This window comes from Chlorocebus sabaeus, chromosome 27 (assembly GCF_047675955.1).
Source record: "Chlorocebus sabaeus isolate Y175 chromosome 27, mChlSab1.0.hap1, whole genome shotgun sequence".
In the NCBI taxonomy this organism is placed as follows: Eukaryota; Metazoa; Chordata; class Mammalia; order Primates; family Cercopithecidae; genus Chlorocebus; species Chlorocebus sabaeus.
In genome coordinates, this window is record NC_132930.1 from 11496220 (window position 1) to 11517656 (window position 21437).

The window sequence follows — 21437 nt, forward strand, 5'->3', positions numbered from 1 at the left end:
TACAACATTACTGGCACCTTGGGCCCTAGCTTAGGCCCCTGGGTACCACTGTAATGCTCAGGTTGCTGGGGCCATACTATAAAATATCATCGGATTCATTCACAGTTGACCCCCTGACTCATTTCTGTCAGCTGCTCACTTTGGTGACTGGCCTTGGATGGCCTAGGAAGCATGTACTGATGTGGGAAAAGTATAGACTCCCTTGGAGAGAGAGTGTGTGTGTGTATATTGATGGTGTGTGCTGTATGTGTGATATGGGGAAAGAACCTTTACGCAGTCTCAGAGAAGATTCCAAATAATGTATGTTTTCAGGGGTAGTCAAATGACTTAATTTTGTGATGGGAATTCTGTAGTATGCAGTAGAATGATTTGGCAGATACAAGCTGATAGTTTCCTTCATTCTTTACAAGACTGGTTTTCCTAATTTCCTAAATTTTGATTTCCTAATTAATTGCTTCTGGGCTGATTCTGCTTGCTGTGATTTGTATAAACTTCTCATTTCAAGCTTTTTACACTGTTCACATCTGTGTTGCCCAAACTTGACAATGTGCTTCAGAGCTACCTTTATCTCTTTTTCTGTCTCCAAATCCAGGAAAACGTCACAAATGATTAGATATTTGATTATCTAGATAAAATATCTAGTCAACAATTTTATTTTAAAGTATTTCAAAATACAAAAGTTATCAAAAAGCTGAATATTTACAATTATGTCATAGGTTACTATTAACAGTGGAGAGGATAGAGTGTGTAAGACTTTGAAGAGGAAATACACAAAGTACAATAAACAGTAAGGTTACACATCATGGTTTTGCCACTGTACAGAAGTGGGAAGTGCCGACCTGGAGAGGTCACTGTTGGTTCATTTCTCTGTATCCAGAAAGGACCGTCTCTTAAATCCACCAGGGGAGGAAACAGCCTCCTGTGGAAAATGCTGTCTTCTCAGGAGCATTGTATCTAGAAAGGACAAAGAGAACACATGCCTCTAGAAGGGTTTCAAATAACAGCTAGCATTTAGTAATAAAGCCAAACATACTAAAAAGAATTTTTTGCCTGTTTCTAGAATGTGGAACAGGAAACATTCAAGTTGGAAATCTCCAGCCTGTAATCTGCATCAAGTTTCAGTACTAGCCTTGCCAACTGACTCAAATTGTGTGGGCAAGCTCTTGAGCCTTTGTAATGAAGGAAGGATGCTGATAACAGCCACCTCACTGGGAAGAACGAATGCAAAGTGCTCAGAAATTAATCTGTAGGAAAAATTTTCCTGAAATTAAACAGTTATATTTCTTTAAAAGCCAGTGAACAACAGCTTCAACCAGTATTCACTGTATAAGGATGCTTACAGTGACTGTGTGTGTGTGTGTGTGTTTTTTTCCCCCTAGGAGATGGGGTCTTGTTGCATTGCCCAGGCTGGATTACCGTGGCTCTTCATAGGCATGATCATAGTCTCCTAGAGCCCTGAACTCCTGGGTTCAAGTGATCCTCACGCCTCAGCCTCCTGAGTAGCTGGGACTGGGGCACAGGCTCTGCGCCTGGCTATAATGGCGTATTTGAAGGACAGTGCACAATCATAGCTCAGTGAAGACGTATCTGCAAGGAGCTATGATGTACCATGGTCTGGTTCCTTGAAGTTTTCTGTAAAGCATTATCTAATGCCGTGATAGTGTGTGGAGAGGTTCTGTGGACGTTTTTTAAAAATACAAGGTTCCACTTGCAGTTTAATCTTCCCATAGATAACAGTTAGAAACTTGCGACAAAATCTGAATTTTTTTTGTCTTTAGAAGGCCAGGAATGGTCGCTCACACCTGTAATCCCAACACTTTGGGAGGCTGAGGTGAGAGGATCACTTGAGTCCAGGAGTTCAAGACCAGCCTGGGCAACATAGTGAGACCCCATCTCTTAAAAAAAAAAAAAAGGTGGCACGTGCCTGTAGTCCTAGCTACCTGGAAGGCTGAGGCAGGAAGGTCATTTGAGCCCAGGAGTTTGAGGCTGCAGTGAACGATTATTGTGGCCCTGCACCCCAGCCCAGGCAACAGAGGGAGACCCCGTCTCAAAAAAAAAAAAAAAAAAAAAAAAATTAGAAGGTCAGTGAGCTAGAATAGAGATCAAAACTATCCAATATGAACAGAGAAAAAAGAGGAAAGAACTTTAGTGACTTTAGATATCAAGTAGTCACAGATATTACTGGAGTTCCAGAATGAGAAGATAGAAAGGGATAGAAAAAGTATTGGAAGAAATAATGGCTCAAAATGTCCCAATTGAGGGAAAAATACAAACATACAGATTCAAGAATTCTAGGAAATCCTAAGTTAAAAAAATTTAAAAACCACACCCAGGCAAGTATAGTCAAAATTCTGGAAACCAAAAATAAAGGGTTCCTTGAATGTAGCCAGAAAGAAACCAGTAAACTCAAGGGAACAATGAAGTTTGATATTGGAGACAATCGTGAAAGTGCTTTAAGAAAACCTCAGAATTGCATATCAAGCTAAAATACCCTCAAAAATGAAGGAAAATAAAAACAGAAGAAGTCACCAGCAAACCTGTACGTGTAAGAAATGTCAAAGGAAGTACTTCAGGCTGAAAGGAAATAATACCATATGGAAACTTGGATTCAGGCAAGAATAACATGGAAATTATAAATGTGGGTAAATGTAAAGCTACACTGTAGTTTTTTCTTTATAATTTCCTTTAAAAAGACACAACTAAAGAAAAATTATATCATTGTATTTCAGGATTTAGAATGTGTACATATGTATATTTGTGTGTATGTGTATATATATATAAAATAGGATATTAATCAAGTACAAAATTTTGCAAAGACATAGGTAAAAAGTCAATAGAAGAATCAAATGAAATATGAAAATATATTTAGTCAAATAGAAGGCAAGACAAGAGGAACTGAACAAAAAGTGGATAGGACAAATAAAAAACAAGTAACAAAATTGTAGACCTAAATTCAGCCTTATAACACTTGGAAAAAAAAAAAAATCACAACAGAGGAAAACTGCAGACCAGTATCCCTCATGAACACAGACACAATATTCTTAATATATTAGCAAAATAATCCAGCATTAGGATAATACATCATGATCAAGTGAGTTTATCTCCAGAATAAAAGTTGGCTTTCACACTTGAAAATCAATATAACTTACCATATAAATATAACTTACCACATAAATATAACTTACCATATACCATATAAATGTTATATATATGTTATATATATAACATATATAAAAGTTAAATATAACTTACCATATAAAATAAATATCACCATTAAAGGGGAAAAGCCATATAATCTGAATTGATAGAAAAAAAGCATTTGACAAAATCTGTCACTTAGTAAACTAGAAGGAAACTTCCACAATTTGTTAGGAGACTCTCTGAAAAACCTTACATCATGATAGTGAAATACTAAATGCCTTCCCCCAACACTGAGAACAAGACAAGGATGTTGACTCTTCTATTATACAACATTGTAGAGGAGGTCCTAGCCAGTGCATATGAGAAGAAAAATAAAAGTTATAAAGATTGGAAAGATAAGTAAATTTTTTGTTTATTTGTAAATGACTACACAGAAAATCTGAAGGATTCTACAGTACAACTACTAGACATAAGTCAATTTAGAAAGGTTATAGGATGCAAGGTCAATATATAAAAATTAATTGCACTTTCCTATGTAAACAATTAGGAAATGAAAAAAATTAAATTTCATTTAGTATTAAAATCTCCCCAAATTATTTAGAAATAAATTTAACAAAAGACACGAAAGACTTCTTTATTCAAAACTGCAAAATAGGCTGGGCACGGTGGCTTACACCTGTAATCCCAGCACTTTGGGAGGCTGAGGCGGGTGGATCACCTGAGGTCAGGAGTTCCAGACTAGCCTGGCCAACGTGGTGAAACCCCATCTCTACTAAAAATACAAAAATTAGCTGGACGTGGTGATGGGCACCTGTAATCCTAGCTACTCGAGGGGCTGAGGCAGGAGAATGGCTTGAACCCGGGAGGCAGAGGTTGCAGTGAGCCGAGATTGCACCATTGCAGTCTGGCCTGGGTGACGAGTTGAAACTCCATCTCAAAAACAAAAAACCCTGCAAAATAGTGATGAGTAATTGAAAAAGATCTAAGTAAGTGTAGAGATATACCATATTCATAGACTGGCAGACTGTTGTTAAAGATGTCAGTTCTCAAAATGATCTACAGAATCAATGTAACTGTTGTGATAGGCAGAATTCTAGGATTGTCCCTAAATTTCCCACACCCAGTGATACTTATCCTGTGTAATACCTTCCTCTTGAGTGTGGGCAGGGCTTGTGATATGATGTGATAATAACCATATTAGGTTTAATTATATGATAGAGATGAAGGAATTTTGCAGATGTAGTTAAGGTCCCAATCAATGGACTCTGAATTAATCAAAAGAGAGTTTGTGTTGGGCTTCACTAATCAGGTGAACCCTTTATAATAGGGTCCAGACTTTCCCTGAAGGGAGAGATTGTAAATATGAGATATGATCTTACACTGGACTTGAAGCAGTTTCATGTTGTGGGGAGGGTCACATGTCAGGAAACTGCCTGTAGGAGCTAAGGGCTTCAGTCCTCTGACCATAAAGATCAGAATCTTCCCCCACTGTCCCCAAAGAAAACAAAACCCAACAGACTAGAAAAAGACTTCAGATAAGATTGCAGCTCCAACCAACACTATGATTATAGCCTTGTGAGACCCTGAAGAGAAGACCTAGCTAAGCCATACCTAGACTACTGACCCATAACCATAGAAATTGTGAGATAATAAATGTATGTTATTTTAAGATGCTAAATTTGTGATAATTTGTTATATAGCAACAAAATTAATACAAGTCCCAATCACAATTTGAGCAGGTTTCTAAAACAGAATTTGAGAAACTGATTCTAAAATTGTCTACAAAGATAAAAAGAATAACAGCCAAAACAATCTTGGAAAAAAACATGACAAATTGGAGGGTCCACAACACCTGACTTTAAGAGATTCTATAAAGCCACAGTAATCAAAATAGTGTAGTATTAAAATAAGGGAGAAGCACATCAATGCCAAAGAAGAGAGGGTCCAGAAATAGGCCCACATTTTGTATCCATTTGAGGGGAAGAAAATCCAGCCCTTCCTCACACTGGAAACAAAAATTATTTCAAGATAAATTGCAGATCTAGAGCTTCTAGAAGAAAACAGGAAAATGTTTCTGACTTGTTAGTAGGCTATATATATATATAAAAACACATATATTTAGGACAAAGAAGGCAATAACCATAACATTTTAAATTTAAAAATTAATGAATTATAATTCATCAAAATCAAAACCTGCTCATCAAAAGACACCATTCAGAAAAATAAATGGGAAGCCACAGCGTGTAATATTTGCAAAATATATGTGACAAAGAACTTGTATCTAGAATATATACACAAAAAACTTACAACTCAAATAGACAATAATCCAGTGTCAATGAGGAAAATTTGTCTTTTCAGCAAATTCTGCCAGGTCACCTGGATATCTACATGCAAAAGAAGGAAGCTGGATCCCTATCTCACACCAGACACAAAAACTAAGTGGATCAAAGACCTAAATGTAAGAGTAATAACTACAAAACTCCTAGAAGGAAACAGGTGCAAATCTTCAAGACCTTGGAGTAGGCACTGTTTTCATTTAAAGATGGGGTCTTGCTATGTTGCCTAGGCTGGTCTTGAACTCCTGGACTCAAGCAATCCTGACTCAGCCTCCTGAGTAGCTGGGATAACAGGTGCATGCCCCTGTGCCCAGTTTACACAATAGTTGATTGGCTGGTTGGTTTTTCGAGACAAAGGGGCTCGCTCAGTCTGTTGCCCAGGCTGGAGTACAGTGGCTCACTTCAGCCTCAGACTCCTGGGCTCAAGTGATCCCCTGCCTCAGCCTCCCAAGCAACGGGGACTACAGGTGTATGCCACCATACCTGGCTAATTATTTTATTTTTGTAGGGACACTGTCTTACTATGTTGCCCAGGCTGGTCTCGAACTTTTGAGCTCAAGTGATCCTACCACTTTGGCCTTCCAAAGCACTGGGATTATAAGCATGAGCCACTGTGCCCAGCCTGGCAATGGTTTTTGATACAATACCAAAAGCATAAGCAACTAAAGGGGCAGGGGAACCAAACAGATAAATTGGACTTCATCAAAATAAAATACTTGTGCATGAAACAATGCTATCAAGGTCGAGCACGGTGGCTCATGCCTGTAGTCCCAGCACTTTGGGAGGCCGAGGTAGGAGGATTGTTTGAGCCCAGGAGTTCGAGACCAACCTGCACAATGTGGCAAGACCCTGCCTCTATTAAGGGGAAAAAAAACCCCACAACAAAATACTTCCAAATCATATATATGATACAGAACTTGTATCTAGAACATATAAAGAACTCTTAGAACTGAACAAAAAAGAGACAAACACCCAGCTGGGTGTGGTGGCTCATGCCTGTAATCCCAGCACTTTGGGAGGCTGAGGCTGGCGAATCACATGAAGTCAGGAGTTCGAGACCAGCCTGGCCAACATGGTGAAACCCACCTGTCTCTACTAAAAATACAAAAGTTAGCCGAGCGTGGTGGCACATGCCTGTAGTCCTAGCTCCTCAGGGGCTGAGGCATGAGAATCACCAGAATCTGGGAGGCGGAGGTTGCAGTGAGCCGAGATCATGCCACTGCACTCTAGCCTGGGCAACAGAGCAAGACTCTGCCTAAAAAAAAAAAAAAAGGCAGACAACAGCTGTTGGCAGGGATGTGGAGTGGAGGGACGAACGCTTGTGTGCAGCTGGTGGGAATGTAAGAAGGTGCAACTGCTGTGGAAAACATTTTGGAGTGGTCAGGGAAGGGCAAGAAGGCCAGTGGGGCTGCAACATGGTGAGTAATCAGACCTGAGGCAGGAGGAGGAGGTTGGGCCTGTTCATGGACAGCCTTGGAGGTTCTTTGTTTTTGTAGGTGCAATAAAAAGCCAAGAGAACCATGAACCAGATATACTGGAGATAGCCTGAAAGCCCTTGCTCATGGGGGCTAAGGGTGAGAGGAATCTAGATAACATGTAGGGTTTCTGTCCCGTCCAACTGGTTGGATGGAGCTGCCGCTTCCTGAGGAAGGGAAAACAGAGAGGTTGTGGGGGGAGCCTCGACTCCGGTTTAACCAGGCTAAGTGTGAGATGCCGTGTCAGAGGTGAATTACTTTCACTTCTCCCTTTGGTAAAAGAATATCCTGAGCTTTGGCAGGGCTTTTGGCTTCTCAATTAAAGACTACATTTCCCTGTCTTCCTCTGCAGTATGTGTGGCCACGAGTAAGTGCTTCCAATGGAATGAAGTAGAAGGAATATGTGCAGCTTTCATGTGACAAAAATGGGACTTGGAAAGAAAAAGAAATGGAGATTATTTCCAAATCTCTGGAAGCCAATATTTTTACAATATATTCTCCTGAATTATATCACAGACCCTAAAAAACAAAAACAAAAACAAAACAAAACAAAAAACTTTTATTAGCTGACTCTAGTTTTAATGGCGTGATTAAAAAGACCCCTGTGAGATTTGAAAAAATCTGTCTAGTCCGAATGATGCTGCTTGGCCAAACCACCTTTGTATGGAGACAATAATGCCTGCATTTTAGCATTAAAAAAAAAAACATCAAATGTGGTTGTCAGATTGTTCAAATCTGGCAAGTTCCATGATACACTAAGAGGAGTTGATACCGATACACAGTAAAAAGCTGCATGCGGCCGGGCGCGGTGGCTCAAGCCTGTAATCCCAGCACTTTGGGAGGCCGAGACGGGTGGATCACGAGGTCAGGAGATCGAGACCATCCTGGCTAACATGGTGAAACCCCGTCTCTACTAAAAAATATTTAAAAACTAGCCAGGCGAGCTGGCGGGTGCCTGTAGTCCCAGCTACTTGGGAGGCTGAGGCAGGAGAATGGCGTAAACCCGGGAGGCAGAGCTTGCAGTGAGCCGAGATCCGGCCACTACACTCCAGCCTGGGAGACAGAGCGAGACTCCATCTCAAAAAAAAAAAAAAAGCTGCATGCACGCTGTGGACCCTCACGCCCAGAAGGCACATGGGTGCTCTGCCACTCACCTGCACATGCCGCTCACAGTTCCTCCTCTGTTCGCAGGTACTGGGTACAGTCTGAAATCTTTTTCAGTTGAGCAGCGTTTAATCTTTCTGAACACATAGGACATGTGCTTTCAGTGTTTAGCATGCTGATTAGGGGAGGGAAAGACAGAGTAAATTAAATCTATAACATTCCTTTAGCTTTGGGTTACTCTAATGAGAAAGACAACTACTTTCTGTCTACACCTCCTAATACATGTCCACCATGCAATGTGAGAATCAGAACTGTTCAGTCGCATGCAAGATCCTCTTTAAGGATAATATTCTCAAAGACAATTCGAGTCTTTAGAGATCCTTAGGAACACAAATAAACAGAAGGATGCTTCAGAACAAAAGAAGTAGAATGAAAGGCCTGTGTCTGGACAAATCTGTGAGACGGGGTGACATAATGCACACTTACATCTTCAATTCTGAGTACAGAGCAGGGAAGTCACAATGTGGACACACTGTCCAGTCATCTTTCAACATGTGTCGACCCTGGAAACGGTATGTTTAAGAGTTAAATTCAACTTTGCTTTAAAAACTCCCACCGTTATTCATTTTTTTTTTTTTTTTTTGAGATGGAATCTTGCTTTGTTGACCAGGCTGGAGTGCAGTGGTGCGATCTCAGCTCACTGCAACCTCCACCTCCTGGATTCAAGCGATTCTTCTGCCTCAGACTCCCAAGCAGCTGGGACTACAAGCGCATGCCACCACGCCCGGCTAATTTTCGTGTTTTTAGTAGAGACGGGGTTTTACCATGTTGGCCGGGCTAGTCTTGAACTCTTGACCTCAAGTGATCCACCCGCCTCGGCCTCCCAAAGTGTTAGGATTACAAGTGTGAGCCACTGCGCCCTGCCTGTTATTCAATTATAATAATTGAACTCCAGTTATAAGTCAGACCTCTAAATTATAAAATCATTGCTATTTCACACAGGTGGGTAACAGATGACATTAAAAGGACTAAAGCTAGGTTTTTGCTTATCAGATTCACGTTTAAAGAAGAATAATCTTCAATTTTGTGATATCATTACCTGAATTTAGTTTTCTTTAAAATAAAGCTTAAATTAGTCCAGTGAATTACAAATAAACTGACATGTTAAAGTTCTCTGACACTAAGTCTCAATATTACAATAATAAAAACTACTGCTTATTAAGTGCTGCAGCCTGCCAGGATGCCACCAAGGCTTCACATGTTAGCTCATCAGTCTGTGGTTGGTGTTGCTGCAGAGGATTGAGCCTGGGACAGTCTGTTCCCCGAGTCTGCGCTATTCAGCCCTGCAGTGATACTGCCTCCACTATTATTATTTGCTTTGAATATCACCTTTAACTGTATTGACCACGAAATAAAATGCCAGATGTTGCAGGAAATTTGAGGGATAAGATTATTTTAAAAGTGAAGAAAATATTGACATACATCAAGTAGTCAAATGGGTTACAAATATATATGCAAAGAAAGGGAAATTACTATAAAGGAACTCACTGTTGCAATGCAATATGGGATACTGTTTTTACATCCAGGACAGAGGAGTTCACACTCTGGGAGAAGAAATTTGCAGAATGGACATGGAGTCGTGGCCTCTTCTATCTCAGATGTATCAGGTCTCCTGTGAGGAAGAATCATGTCAATTAAAAATACCGTTTTATTCATGTACCGGGGATGGCAAAGAGAAAGCATATTTGGAAAACCAGGGACATATGACACACCTACTTCATAGTCAGACTCTGGGCTTAGAGAGATACTTACAAGCTCACACCAGCCCTTGATTCACTCCAGGGAGGAGGAAGAGTACTTAGGATTGGTTAGGTTCTAGGGTGTTACATGGGCCACCTTTGGGAACCGGAGTTCATAGCACATTCAATGGCAGAAAGCACGGGTAGGTCTTGTGGTCTTCTCTCTTCCTGTGCTACTGGAGTGGTGAGCTTGGTATTTCTCCTCTGTCTCTCTCTTTTGTGTAACAGAAGTGGTAAAAGCTATACCAGCACTGTCCAATAGAACTGTCTGTGACAATGGAAATGTTCAGATTCTGTGCTGTCTAATATGGTAGCCATGAGCCACATTTGAACACTTGAAATATGGGTAGTGTGAAAAACTAAGTTTTAATTTTTATTCCATTTTAACTAAATTTAAATAGCCACATATGGCTAGCAGATACCATATTGGACCACACAGCTATAAACCATTTGTGCATGGGGAGAGAATGACTAGCATCTCCTCCCAGCCAGAGCCTCAGCTAGGGTGATTCTATGCTGTGGGGGTAAATATGATCTTGCATTTTCTAGTTACCTTCTCCCCACCCCATTCTCCATGCTAGCAGTATTTTGGGTCAGAGTGATTTGGTCTGCAGCTACTTAGGCTTAAAAAATGGAGTATTCCACGTACTCCTATCCACCTTAGAGCTCTCTGCCACGAGGGTGGCTCCCAAGTCCAGCTCCCAGTGAAGTGTCATTTGCCTCCATTTGTCATTACCAATCCAGTCATCTCCCTGGGCTAAGGTCTGGGTCAAGACTCAGGGACCTGGGTCTCATCATAATGTAATGAACAGGAACCCCAAATGTCATCACCCCTCTGAATAAGTGGTTGTTTAGAATGACTCCATGACTGCAATGACTTTTTTCTTTTCCAAATGCAAGGGCTACTTTTCCCTAGTTTTCCTTTAGAAAAAGCAGGCTACTGACGCTTTCTGAAGTGAGGACGTGCCTAAGGGCTTTGGGGCTGCACAGGATTTGGAAATGGGGTCTCTGCTGGCAGTGGGCCCGGTGAGCAGGAAGTTCCTCACACTGAGAATGCCCACGATTTTCTATCCCTCTTTGGCAGACGTAGTTCGCTGCTTCTCTCCATCTCCTTGCCAGCAGAACTTTGTTTCCACTTAGCAGCCTTAAGTCCTGTGAGGCAGAGTACTGGCCACGCAGGTGAAAACTGAAGGTCCTGAGGATGGTACCTTCCTGAGCAAAAAGGAGAAGATCCCTCTGACTTCTCATTTCCCTACTTCTTCCTGCCTGGAAGGAAGACGTGATGTCTGGGGGTGTGGCAGATGTCTTGCCACCATGAGGAGGAAACCTCTATGCTATGGATGGCAAAGCTGGAAGACAGGGGCATCTGGGTCTGGTGGCATCAAGGCACAGTGACACCAGCTCTGGACTGTGATGCCTTTCATATGAGTCAAATAAATACTGACTTGGTCAAGCTGCTGTTAGGTTTTCTGCTGCTTGGAGCTGAATATAATCCTAATTGCTATGCCCGCCTTTTTTTTTTTTTTTGACATGGAGTCTCACTCTGTTGCCCAGGCTGGAGTGCAACGGCACAATCTCGGCTCACTGCAACCTCCGCCTCCAAGGTTCAAGTGATTCTCCTGCCCTAGCCTCCTGAGTAGCTGGGACTACAGGTGTGCGCTACTAGGCCCGGCCAATTTTTGTATTTTTAGTAGAGATGGGGTTTCATCATATTGGCCAGGCTGGTCTTGAACTCCTGACCTCAAGTGACTCGTCCACCTCAGCCTCCCAAAGTGTTGGGATTATAGGCATGAGCCACCGCATCTGGCCCCCTGCTGTTTTCTTATTGAACCCGCACATTGGCAGCTACATTTTGGGAAATGCCTTTGAGAAATGTGATTAGATAGCAGAAATAGCTATCTCTGCCTACCTGACCATTCCCTCGATCTTCTTTTTGTATTTGGCATCTATTTTGCTGCGGTATTCAGGCCTCATCAACATAGCTGCGAAGCTGAAAGCAGAGTTCTTCAGGCCTGCCCTGTGACACTCAATCACAGTTGACGTCAGGATTGGTACAATGTCTGCAAGAGAAAATGGGAGAGCAGTAAGGGCACAGTGTCTCCTGTCCTCAGTGATACAGGCGGGACTCCACCCTGGTTCTGTAGGAAAACAGGGTCATAGCCTCTGAACTTTGCTTTTTCTGCAAAGAAACAGATATGATCTGTTTAATGAGGAAAGTACCTAGCCGTGGGGTCAGGCTAACTGCCCATCAATTGCTTTTCCTTTGATTACACCATGTTCTGCCTTGTAACGCTGGGACCTGCATCCTTTGAGGCAACACTTTGGTGAGTTTCCTTTCACACCTCTTAGATACATTTTTTTGCATCTGACAGGACTGCTGATAAAAGCATTAGGGGGATTAATGACTTTATGCACTAATCTCTCCGCAGGCATCACATTCTTTCTTCAGGACAGACACCCAGAATTACTGGCTCAAAAACAGGACCTTTTAAAAAATACTCTTACCACAAATTGCCAAACTGCTTTCTGGAAAGGCCATACCAATCTCCATTCCCACCAGCAGTCATGAGAGTGCTTGTCCTATCCAACACTTTGCCCGCATGGTAGACTTTCATGTAACGATGACGACAAAAATACACTTAAGAGAATATGGGTTGGCCAATTATGACCCATGGACCAAATCTAGCCCTCTAACTTTTTATATGGCCCATGAGCAAAGTATGATTTTTACAATTTTAAATGGTTGAAAAAACATCAAAAGAAAAATATTTTTGTGACATGTTAAAAGTGTATGTGGTTGACATTCGTGTCCAAAAATAAAGCTCTACTGAAACACAGTCATGCCCATTGGTTTATGTATTATTCATGAGAAGATGGCAGAGTTGAGCAGTTGTGACAGAGACCATATGTCTCACGAAGTTGAAAATATTTTACGTCTGGCCCTTTACAGAAAAAGTTTGCTGGTCCCTGTCACAATGTGACAGGATTTAATTATTTAAGAATGCTATCATGACATGGCTTTAAGAATAGCGGGGCCTTTTCAGAGGCAACACCCTACTGTGCTTGTGAACACAGAGTCAGACTATTATTAGCTGACAATGTGATCTCGGGCAAATGTTCTTTCTTTTCTTTTGTCCCAGTTTGTGCAGAAAAGTACTTGTGTGTGCAGGCCTGAGACTGTCATCCTTGGAAAGGCTTGAACAGCTAACCCTTGGCTCGCATCTGGAACACAGATTTGGAGACGGTTCCCACCATTTCCAGAACTGATGAGTGGCTCACCGTGCCTAAAATCTTTGTACAAACAATGTGGTTTATGCTGAACACGTGCTCTTTGGGAGCCTGGAAAACTGGGTACATGCCAGGCAGGGGGTGCCTACGTGACCACACCCCAATAAAACTCCTGGCTGCTAAGTCTCTAATGAGCTTCTTGGCACTCTACGTTTCGCCATGTTGTACAAGTCAGTCTTGGAGGAGTTACTGAACTTGCGTCCTGTGTGCTCCACTGGGAAGGGACTCTTGGAGGTCCGTGCCTGCACCTGCTCGCCTTTGGGCGAATCCTTCTGCTCATTTTGCCTCAGATCCTTTTGCTGTGGTAAATCTCAGCTTTGGTACTACTGTGTGTTGACTCTTGTAAATCCTCCCAGTGAAGAATCATCAAACCTGGGAGTGGTCTCGGGGCCCTGACATGCCACTTCACGGAGCTGCTGTGGTAATTAAACGAGTTAGTGACAAGGGGAGCCTGCACAAGGGGTGCCGTGCCAGCATGGGGCATGGGGCATGCAGCCTGGGGAGCCTGCACAAGGGATGCTGTGCCAGCGTGGGGCATGGGGCATGTGGCGTGGTCAGTGGTACTTACGTGATGGAAATTTGCTGATGTTGTTGGCCACCCGAATAAGCATGCGAGCCCCTTTCATGTGATCTCCATTTTTAACATGAATCTGAAACAAATGACATATTTTACTCTTCTCATAGTCACTGATTAGCCCCAATTCATGCTTTGTTCCCCCAAATAACTCCTTGATTATGGCCCAGGGTCACTGTGGGATCCTTGTAGACTTTCCTGGCTGATGCCACTGGAGATCCCTCCCTTTTTTCTCTTCAACAGCTGCTGCCTGGCTCCATGGCCTCACCTGCCTCACCTACTCTATGCTCTGCTTTTGACTTTGCCCTAGACCACTTGATATGGTTCAAATCCCCAGTCTATCTCTTACTGGCCATTCTTAGGGGACCAACTTCACCAAGTTGTGGTAAGACCTGAAAGCTGAGTGAGTCAGGAATCAGGCAGAAAGAAAGAGAATGATCTGCTAGAGGAAAGGGGCCCTGTCTGTGCTAAGAGGGCAATGATGGGCGGAAGGCCTGAGACTAGGCAAGGACCAGCAGGGTCAGTGACACATTGAGGGGTGCATTTAGGATGGGGTGAGCCTCGAGAGTCAGCAGGGGCCAGGCCATGAAGCCACTGCAGTCATCCAGGGGTGAGATAAGGAGGCTAAAAAGAGAGGCAGTGGGGAGGAGAGAAGCAGACAGATGAGGGGTCAGGGCTGCTGATACTTGGTGAGAATGTGCAGGGTGAGTGTGGAATGACGCCAACGCTTGGGGCCAGAGAAAAAGAAAAGGACCAGAGAAGCACCCCTGTGGCTTACGGTGCTAGAAAGCTCTGTTGGAGGAGAGCCTCTCACAGGAATTCCTATTTTTGCCCCACATCTTCCACCAATGTGTTTCCCCTCCCCCACTGCACTCCTAAAGGCTCCATTTTGCCAGATTCTGTGCTCCCAGGACATTGATGTCACCACTCATGTCTGCAGCTGAGAAAGACTCCCCTCCTTCCAACCTCCATCTTTATGGAAGAAGGGTCTTCCTGACTCTCTGAAGGGAAATGTACTCTTGGAGGTTGCAAGTTATAACTCCAGATGCATTTCCCTTAGAATCAGCATTATAGACCTGTACAGTCTCATGTAGTAGTCATTAGTCATGTATGGCTACTTACATTTAAAAATTAAAATCATATACAATTAAAAATGTAGTTTATCAGCTGTACTAGCTGTATTTTAAGTGCTCCATAGCCAGGTTAGTGGCTACCGTACTGAGAAGTACAGATATAGAATAGTTCTATCACTGTAGAAAGTTCTACTGGCCAGTGCTGATATAGACAATAATTAGGATGTAAATCATTCATAACATGACTGCTCTTGTGGACAAGTCAGAGAACCAATTTAGCATTAATATGAAAAGATGTACTGTGACATAAATGAACATTTGAAAAAATACGTCAGTTGGATCTGCCTGTATCTTTACAGATATGTATATATATAAATGTACACATGAATATATGTGACATTTATGTAAGTTGTATTGTGTCTTTTTCTAGAGTTGAGGTCTCGCTCTGTTGCCCAGGCTGGAGTGCCATGGTGTGACTGTAGCTCAGTGCAGCCTCAAACTCCTGGGCTTAAATGATTTTCCTCCCTCGTCCTCCCAAAGTACTAGGATTACATGTGTGAGCCACCATGCCCAGCCTCATTTATGTAAATTATACATACAGGTACTTGATGTTTGCAGGATCTATTTTTGTTTGTATTGATAATTACTGATTTCAAAAACAATATATACAACTAAACATAATCCCAATTTGGTAAAAAACATGCATTTATAGAAGTACAAAGAATATATACAACACAGTGTTAACAATTGTTATATCTGGACGGTGGACCTAAAGGATGAATTTTTTAAAAATTCTTTTTGATGTTCTTTATACTTCCTTAGTGAACATGTATTATTTTTATATTTGGATGAAAACTAAACAATATTTGAAAAAATAGTGGAATTTTATGAAATCCACTAACAGAATAAATAAATTAACAAGTTTCAGATAAACAAAGATGTTTTAAGTAAATCTATTTTTCTGGCACAGGTAATACATTTATATGTTTCAAAATCAAAACAATATAAGAAAGCTGGGCATGGTGGTTCACATCTGTGATCCCAGCACTTTGGGAGGTCAGGAGTTTGAAACCAGCTTGGCCAACATGGTGAAACCCCATCTCTACTAAAAATACAAAAAAATTAGCTGGGTGTGGTGGTGTGTGCCTGTAATCCCAGCTACTCGGGAGGCTGAGGCAGGAGAATTGCTTGAACCTGGGAGGCAGAGGTTGCAGTAAGCCAAGACCGTGCCACTGCCTGGGCGACAGAGCAAGACTCCATCTCAAAAACAAAACAAAACAACACACCACACTATAAGAGGATGCACATGGGGAAGCCTGGTCCCCCTCGTCTCCCTGTCCCCACACTGGAGTTGGTGCTGTGCCTCCTACCCCGTGCCTCATTCCACACAAGGCAGCGTATTGTAGAAGTGTTCTGTATCTTGTTTTGTTACTTAACAATACAGAGATCTAGGCAATCACTCTAATCCAATGGAGAATGCCTGGAGAAAATCTCAATGGGGGACAAACACCTGGCAGGTTATGTCCCAAGTCACTCCATGGGCCTCACCTTCACTAGTATATAGCTGTGCAGAATCATGAGGTTGGTGGCCATCTCGGAGGGAATTTTGATCTTCTGGGATTTCAGTTCTGCATACATACTGAAAAGAACATCGTGTGCATTCCGGTAGTTGCCTTGAAAAAAGGTGGTAAAACTACATTACTGCAAAGGGTGAAATCTGAGGACGTTCTATGGACCCCCATCTTACAAGTGGATTTTGTTAATCTTGTTATTCGTAATCGCTTAATAATGTCTTATTCAAAGCAACTCAGCAGATTTCCTATCTGTCTGTCTGTCTGTCTATCAGAGACAGGGTCTCGCTCTGTCACCATGGCTGGAGTGCAGGGGCACAATCTCTGTTCACTGCAACCTCTGCCTCCCAAGCTTAACTGATCCTCCCATGCCTGGCTAATTTTTGTGTTTTTTGTAGAGACAAGGTTTTCACCGTGTTGCCCAGGCTGGTCTCAAACTCCTAGGCTCAAGAAATCCACCCTCCTCAGCCTCCCAGTGGTGGGATTACAGGCGTGAGCCAATGCACCCAGCCAGATTTCCTATTTTAATTGATGTTATGAACACCTAGCCAGTCCCTCTGGTGAAAAATGGTGGTATCCTCCTTGATGTCTTACTCTTCCTCAGGGCACCCCCCTGGCCCTGAAGTCCACCAGGCCATGGAGTTCTGAGTCTCTCAGTCTCCCAATTCCAGCCTCCCTTCCCATGCCCACTGTGAAAGCTTCGTGGTCACCATTTCCTTCTGCAGTAGTGCTCATCAGGATTGCTCTGGGCCCACATCTGATGTCAGAGTATGCTTTGAAAACCCTCAAGCCTTCATCCACACTCAGACACCTCAAGGTCACACCCCTGCATAAAACCCTCCAATGGCACCACTCACGCCTGTAAGTGCAAATTCCTGAGCAGAGGACTCGTGCCCTTCAGGATTGGCCTCCGCGCTCCTTTCTGGCCTGATTTTCCCTCCCTTCCTTCTCCAGGCGTGTAAATGCTGCAGCCTTGCCAGCAGTTTTCCTCATCCCAGCACTTCCCCACACCCCCATTTCCCCACATCCCAGCACTTTGGCTCCTAGCACCTCCCACTCCCCCTGTCTCCTGCTCCCCCATCCTTTTATAACTCAGCTAAAGCTTTCTTTGCCTTCTCTTGTCTCCATCTTCCAACTCTCCCTACCCCAACCTTCAGGATGCTGTGGGTAACCCAGCAGTCGCTCTTATTTTAATTGTGCCTTTTCAGCCTATTTCTCCTTCTAGTCTGGCATTTGTCACCCTGTCCAACAACTCTGAATTTACTTTCTGTCTCTCCCATCAAATCATGACCTTGAGGGCTGAACTGTGGCTCAGTTCTCTCTGTATCCTGAGCTCCTAGTACGCATCTGACAGGAAGAAGGTGTTGTTAGATCAATGTAAGCTGAAAAAAGTAATGATTTATTTGACTGCATATTTTCCAAAATTGTGTCCACATCTATAAAGATTTAAGATCAGCTCACAAAAATTAATGAAGATATCAGACTAATTCTGTCACTCAATAAGTACTGACAGAGCACATGTGAGCAGAACCATCCTGAAGAGTCTATCAACAGTCTCTGCATATTATAAAGAACTAGGTCCATAATAGCACCGCATCATTACCCTCCATCGCCTAATGTCTCATATTGTTAAGGCCAAACACAGGGAATGGAAGAAAATGCCATGAGTCTGTAGGAAGGGGGTTGTGGGCTGGAGGGGTGAGAGGAGACATCACTCATGAGGCAGAAACTCTGAGGCTGTGGGGGAGGAGAGGAAATAGCACTTGACAAGAGACGGTCTTAGTCTTTTACATTTATACAGTCTCCTGGGACAGTGCATTGTTTAACCCCTCTGAAACCTAGAAATGGTCATCTCTTTAGTCTTTTGGGTTCAAAGCAAGCCTATGTTAGGAATGTAGGGGCTACTCTTTCCTACACAGAAAAGGGGCTGGGGCTTGATTCTGCTGCCTGTTTGGGGAGTAACACGTATGTATCACGGACCCACCTGCAGACTGCTCTTCTCTGGCAATGATGATGGCAGTCTGGGCAGCTTCTCGGTATTGCTTCAGAGCCATGTACAAGCGGAACAGGTACTTGGCGTCCTGACATATAAACCATTATAGAAACATTAGTTTCTTCGTTAGCTAAGGGGAGATTAAATTTTGCATTTCAGTTCGAATCACATTCATCTGCCAGTAACTGAGAATTGATACTGCTTTAAGAAACTCAATGAATAAAGAATTAGTTTATTTATTAAACATTTATTCAGAGTTCAATATGGCCAGGTGGTATTCTAAGTACTTGGGAAATACTAATGCATTTCAATCCTCATACCCACCCTGAGAAGAAGGCACTATTGTCATCCTGATTTCACCGATGAGAAGCTGAAACAACAGGAGGGGGCCAGCCAGGATGTGAACCACACAATCTGAGTCTGTATTCCTGACCCTAGTCCACAGACTATTTCTCATGTGCTTGGAAACAAACGATATTCTTACATGACACATGAATTTTGCAAACTTTCAATAATTTTTATATGCATATCAATTTTCTCTGACCTATAAAATTTTCTTTGGCCTTTGGCCATTTTCCATTCCTATTCCAACTTTAGACAGCTGCGAGCATCTGATGCTGGTTTTCAGATTATTAGAGTAAGTGGACACCACGGGAGGTGGCTGAAGCAGCTGAAGGGCCTGTATCCTTTGATGAGTTAACTGAGCTGCTCTGGGTCTCTGTGGCTTTATCTGTAAGATGCAGAAAATGGACTCAGGGACCACTACAGTCCTCTCCAGCGGTGACATGCTATTGCCCTTGCTTCCAATCAGTGACTTGAGTTCTTCACCAGCAAATGTCCTTGAACATAAAGCAAAGGGGAAGAAGGAGGTCTGGGGCATTCTCAAAGGTATGTGAGTCTCTCCTCACCAGGACTGGGAGAAGATGGACATTCTGTAGGAAGCCACAGTGAGTCACATATTTTGAAAATACGCTTGTAATGATTTCTTTCTTACTTTTTCTTTTTGAGATGGAGTCTCACTCTGTTGCCCGGGCTGGAGTGCAGTGGCACAATCTCTCAGTTCACTGCAACCTCTGCCTCCTGGGTTCAAGCAATTCTCTTGCCTCAGCCTCCAGAGTAGCTAGGGCTACAGGTGCGCACCACCACGCCCGGCTAATTTTTGTATTTTTTGTAGAGACGGGGTTTCGCCATGTTGGCCAGGCTAGTCTCCAACTCCTGACCTCAAGTGATCCACCCGCCTTTGCCTCCCAAAGTGCTGGGATTACAGGCATGAGCCACCGCACCTGGCCAATTTATTTCTATTTTATGTTATAGAGAACTACCTTTATGCTTAATCTGATTTTTGTTAATTTCCATAATTTTGGGAATGTAAACAAAGCACACTCTGAGTTTTAGAGATGAGTGCTAGGTCATCGTTTCAATGTCAGTGATCTTTTTTCATAGTTCCTACAATAAGCAAAATTATAACATTTGAGAAAAATTGCATGTGGTGAGGATTGTTATCTAGAGGGGCATGGCTATCTCACAGGTGACAAAGCCAATTTTAAAGAGTAAATATACGTTATCCTCCAAAACACAGGGTCTGTCTAGATCAAGCTTGCTCTAGCCATGGCCTGTAGGCCACATGTGGCCCTAGACAGCTTTGAATGCAATCCAACACAAATTTGTAAACTTTTTAAAAACAGTATGACTTTTTTTTGTGATTTTTTTTTTTTTTTTTTTTTTAGTTCATCAGCTATTGTTAGTGTATTTTATGTGTGGCCCAAGACAATTCTTCTTCTTCCAATGTGACCCAGGGAAGCAAAAAGATTGGACACTCCTGGTCTAGATTATCTACACTACTGGCAGGGAGAAAATTTTTCACATCTATGTTGTAAAAGCATGATGGGTAAAAACAGGCAGAATCAAACTGTAACTGAGATCTGAGGACGCACATGAAGCCCACGTGTTCAGTACCTTAGGCATGCCATCGTTTTCCCCCAAGAGGTGGTCTATCAGCTGATTGGTCAGCAGTTCATCTTTGGCCTGACCAACCTGTTTAATAAGAGAGAAAGACCCAGCAAATTCACCATCTTAAATCAAGCAAGACTGGAAAAAAAGACAATCTTCTGCTTAGGGAGATGGAATAAAAAACATTAATAGTATCTATAGTAAAGTGCCTGAAATATGACATAGGATCAGGGCCTTTCTTCATTTGTTGCTAGATTCTCCATTAATAAAAATCCATCCTTAGACACTATAGCTTTTCTTAGCTGCTATATCAAAACACCATATTTTCTTTCACATGCACAGAGAATGTACTTCTTGGATTAATTAATTAATTAATTAATTTATTATTATTACTATTTTTTGAGATGGAGTCTCGCTCTGTTGCCAGGCTGGAGTGCAGTGGCACGATCTCGGCTCACTGCGATCTCCTCCTCCTGGGTTCAAGCGATTCTCCTGCCTCAGCCTCTTGTGTAGCTGGGACTACAAGCATGCACCACCACACCCAGCTAATTTTTGTATTTTTAGCAGAGACGGGGGTTTCACCATGTTGGCCAGGATGGTCTTGATCTCCTGACCTCATGATCTGCTCACCTCAGCCTCCCAAAGTGCTGAGATTACAGGCGTGAGCCACCGTGCTCGGCCTTTGGATGTTTTAATAAAAACTTTAAGATAAATGACTATGACACCTTGAGGACAGCATCTTAAGCACAAGCGCTGACACAACGATATCATTCCAGGTGCCCTCCTCTGCAGCGGCTCCCCGAGGAAAAGGTCTTGCGCACGACTACACGTTATGAAAAGTGTAAAGAAGTGAGGGTCCCAGCCAGAGAAGCCTGGATAAAGGCAAGCAGCTGAAATGTGGGTGCGGCTCTGGAGAGAAGGCTGGCTTAGAAATCTTTACTTAAAAGTCATCTCCAGGCCCAGCATGGTGGCTCACGCCTGTAATCCCAGCACTGTGGGAGGCTGAGGCGTGTGGATCACTTGAGGCCAGGAGTTCAAGACCAGTCTGGCCAACATGATGAGACCCTGTCTCTCCTAAAAGTACAAAAATTAGCTGGGTGTGGTAGTGCATGCTTGTAATCTCAGCTACTTGG

The 21437-nt window shown here is 42.8% G+C and overlaps 1 protein-coding gene across 3 annotated transcripts in view; it reads right to left on the reverse strand.

Annotated features, from left to right (window-relative positions):
* Window positions 1-630: 630 nt before the first annotated feature.
* WDR19 (WD repeat domain 19) overlaps window positions 631-21437 on the reverse strand; it is a 93773-nt gene continuing 72966 nt past the window's right edge. For 2 of the 3 annotated variants that reach the window (XM_008017627.3, XM_038008622.2), the window contains exons 29-37: window positions 20311-20388; window positions 18346-18442; window positions 16339-16463; window positions 13712-13793; window positions 11765-11915; window positions 9605-9728; window positions 8543-8619; window positions 8107-8231; window positions 631-954 (exon numbers count right to left, since the gene is read on the reverse strand). In XM_008017627.3, coding sequence (XP_008015818.2) covers window positions 8120-8231; window positions 8543-8619; window positions 9605-9728; window positions 11765-11915; window positions 13712-13793; window positions 16339-16463; window positions 18346-18442; window positions 20311-20388 — 846 coding nt within the window. In that variant the 3' untranslated portion in view covers window positions 631-954; window positions 8107-8119. Of the gene's footprint in view, window positions 955-8106; window positions 8232-8542; window positions 8620-9604; window positions 9729-11764; window positions 11916-13711; window positions 13794-16338; window positions 16464-18345; window positions 18443-20310; window positions 20389-21437 lie in introns of those variants that run through there. The other variant, XR_502293.3, reaches the window with a different exon arrangement.